Genomic DNA, 3405 nt, shown 5'->3' on the forward strand with positions numbered 1-3405 from the left:
ATATAAATAAAAATAAATAATCCACTATGAGTTGCCTGCAATGGCAATGGTTCGTCTCACTGCCTGTCTTTCTGGGGTTCCTGTGAAGCTTTCTGAGTCCGTTATTGTTTGGGATAAGTAGAAAGGATGTGAACTGGCTGGAAAATGAGCCCTGTGCTCTGAGGGGGTGCCTGCTGGGACTGCTTTCTCCTGCTGACAGTGCTTTTTCCATTCACAGGCTCCATGTACGATGGTTTAGCTGATGGTTATGGCTACCGGACATCCCGGGGCAGCTATTACGCCAAAACCCAGACAGGAAACAGCAGCTGGGGATATCCGGTGAGTTACCCTTTTATCTGGGGACTGTGGTGTACTCTTGAGGTAACCTGTGCAGAAAGCAGCCTCCAGCAGGAGCAGTAATGTACCAAGGTCATAGAGCTTCAGAAACTTGCCTGGGAGAGATTATTCATGGCTATGGCTGTCCTAGAAAGTAATATGATGGAAAAGGGTGACTGAGGACCCTATATCTATGTTGTATGTGGTTGGGGATTTTAGTGTGGGCAAGATTTAGGTTTTGGAGGTTTTTTAATTAGCATCCCCACATCAAGAGGGGTTTGAAGCTGTCTGAAGGACCAGCCATGGGCTCAGACACTTACATCTCAGTTGGAGTTTTTAGCACATACCTGGAACAGTTTCCATCTTTGTTTCCATGCTCTGAAACGTCTCTGTGAACGTGCATATGGTTAAGCAGCGCAGATCAGGCGATCTGCATCATAATTGTGTTGCTACTTTCAATCCCAGTGTTAGTGCTGACCCAAATATTCTCTGAGCTCGGAAAAGACGTGGTCCACTTCTCCCATAGTGATTTCCAAAGAAAGTGTTAGAGAATGCTGGAAAAAGCACAGGTGAGGTTGTACTTGTCCTTGCCCAACCCAAGTTTACACATCCCACAGGGGTCCTGGGCTTGTCCTTGGTGACAGACCCCTTGTGCACCAGCAATCCGTCCAAACCACTCTGTCATCTACTGGGACTTCTTGTGTTTGTGTTGGCCCCCCACCTTGCACCTTTATTCTGTTCTTCCTTGGTTTTCATCAGCTATAAAGTAGAAGGGAGCAACTCACAAACTTGGGATTTGAATATGGGAAAAAGAAAGGACTCCTTTCAACAGCCCTGGGACTGTAAAGCAGCTCCCTGTCAGCCATCAAAGGGCTGAACCAGGAAAGATGCTTATGTTGGCTTCAAGCATTGAGACAATGGATTGGAGCTTTTCCTTGTATTTGCCAGATCTTCTACCTGCTTGTAGAAGATTCCTCCGCTTCAGAAAGACTTAGCTGTTGATTTTCTTGATCGTCATGGTGTAGCATGCTTGCTTCAAGGCAATGATAACGTCACTTTGCCTCACAGGGATTACTTCAGTGGAAGGACTGGGAACACTGTCACATCTTTGAAATGTTTCTTTCTAGGCTCTCTGTTGACTTGTTTCAATGTCCTTTGCTGGTTAAATCCCAGACAGTGGTGTTTCTGTCTGGTCTAAGACCAAAAGGGTGTCTCATGGGTCAGAGCAGAGGTCCATCCAGCCACTGTCCTGTCTCTCACAGAGGCAGTGAAGGGTCCTTGCAGAAGGGCCTGCACAGGGTAAGCAGGCAGTGATGCTTCCCAGGGTGTTTTTGTGGCCACCAGAAATTTGCAGCTGAGGGACCTCCTGAGCTAGCAGTGGAGTCTCTGAGCTTCGTAAGTCAAATGATTGTGATGTTTTGTTTCTATTATTCCTTGATGTTTTTCTATTGTGACTCCTGAATGGAGTCTGTTACACTTTGTCTAAGCAAAACTGCCTGTTTCAGCCATCCCAGCAGTTTCTATCTGGTTTGTTGTTAAAGAGAGAAGGAGCAAAGCCACAGATCTGCAGTTGCTGCTCCAGCTCATGCTCGTGCTGGCAAGGTGACACTGTGGCTGGTGCTGCTGGTGTGAGGGTTATTGCTCAGTTTTATTCATTTGTGGGCTTCTTCCCAGTCATTACAACAGCTGTATGAATCCTAGAATTTAGAAATGCCAGTGGCTGCTGGGGATTTCAGTCCAGCAATGTCTGCATTCTGGTGCACAGCTGGCAAGATGATTATGAAGATTTGGGTGTCTATTGGACACCACGGAGCACCATGCACACAGCAGTTCAGTAACTTCTGCTTCACGATGGACTTGTGCAGCTGGTGGGTTTTCTTTGAAAGAGTCTTCTGCATTTACTGATGAGGGAAGGTCTTTCTCCAAATCTAAGTGTCTCACAAGCCTTTCATTCTAGAAATTTTTTATAAAGGTCTTCAGGACCTGGACTGCTTTAGAAAAAGGGACTGGGGCTTGTGAAGTAGAATTTGTCTTACCTAACTGTGTCTATCTGAGAATCAGCCATGCAGTCTTTACAAGCCGTCTAGACTCCTCCCATTGCCAGCAAAGAGAGAGCAGGAGGTGACTCATCCCCTCTATCTTGGAGATCTGTCAGGTCAGGATGAATCAGCCCCTCTGAATGCCCGTCTCCTTCACCGGAGCTGGATCCGAGCAGTCACCCAACAGGTAGATGACTGCAGTTAGGGGCGATGAGTCCCGAGTGCCACTGGCACATTGGAACATATAACCTCAAGCCTAAATCTGCTTAACAAGCTTAACAGACATTGTACTTCCCAACCACACTGAGGAACCTCCTCCATGTTGCTTCTTCTGGAAAAGTATTAAGGGTTTATGGACATCCACCACCAGCCTCCACCCTGGGTTAACTCTAACCTCTGGCTTTGAAGTCTGTGCAGGTTCTAGGCATTTAAAAAAATGTTGCCTATTTGTAATTCCTGGATTGTGAGACATGGAAACAAAGATAAAGCAAATCTAGTTTTGAATACAAAATTGCTGGACTTCTTTTCAGCTGGACCTGGTGCTGTGAATGTTTCTGAGAAGCCTCAGAGTCCATTGAGACGCACAGACAAATTCAGGTATTTCAGAGAAATTACCCAGTATAGCATACAGGAAAATTACTTACTCTTAACGCTTCTGGAGTTAAAAAGCTGTAACAGGCAATACATGTTCATACTGCTGCTCCACAGCACCTGCAATTGAGTCACTGCTCTTATCGGTGCATTGCCTTAGATGGTGACTCCAAATGACATCTTCGTAGCAAGGAGGTATGTCACTTACTCTGGCTCACCCACAGCTCTTAAAAATGATTATTCCTGGCTCAGTCCTTTTGTCTGGTTTTGTCAAGCTTTTTTGCTTCTGAGTTTTCTTCCTAACCTTATAAGGTACCAGTGTTCAAGTATTAGTGCAAAGAAGTGATAGATCTGGAGGAGAAAACTTGTTGATACCGGTGTTGTCAGCTCTCTCTGGATCAGTTAATGCTTCCAAGTAAAACCTTTGGCTTACCCAATATTAAAGACTATTTTCTGCTTA

At 45.5% G+C, this 3405-nt stretch overlaps 1 protein-coding gene across 1 annotated transcript in view; it reads left to right on the top strand.

Annotated features, from left to right (window-relative positions):
• Positions 1 to 217: 217 nt before the first annotated feature.
• The window catches only part of PKP1 (plakophilin 1), a gene marked incomplete at its 5' end in the record, with an annotated part of 30204 nt that continues 27016 nt past the window's right edge, over positions 218 to 3405 (top strand). The window contains one exon of the mRNA XM_010189412.1: positions 218 to 318. Within this exon, the coding sequence (XP_010187714.1) occupies positions 218 to 318 (101 nt within the window). The remainder of the gene's footprint in view (positions 319 to 3405) is intronic.

This window comes from Mesitornis unicolor, unplaced genomic scaffold (assembly GCF_000695765.1).
Source record: "Mesitornis unicolor isolate BGI_N332 unplaced genomic scaffold, ASM69576v1 scaffold47587, whole genome shotgun sequence".
NCBI lineage: Eukaryota > Metazoa > Chordata > Aves > Mesitornithiformes > Mesitornithidae > Mesitornis > Mesitornis unicolor.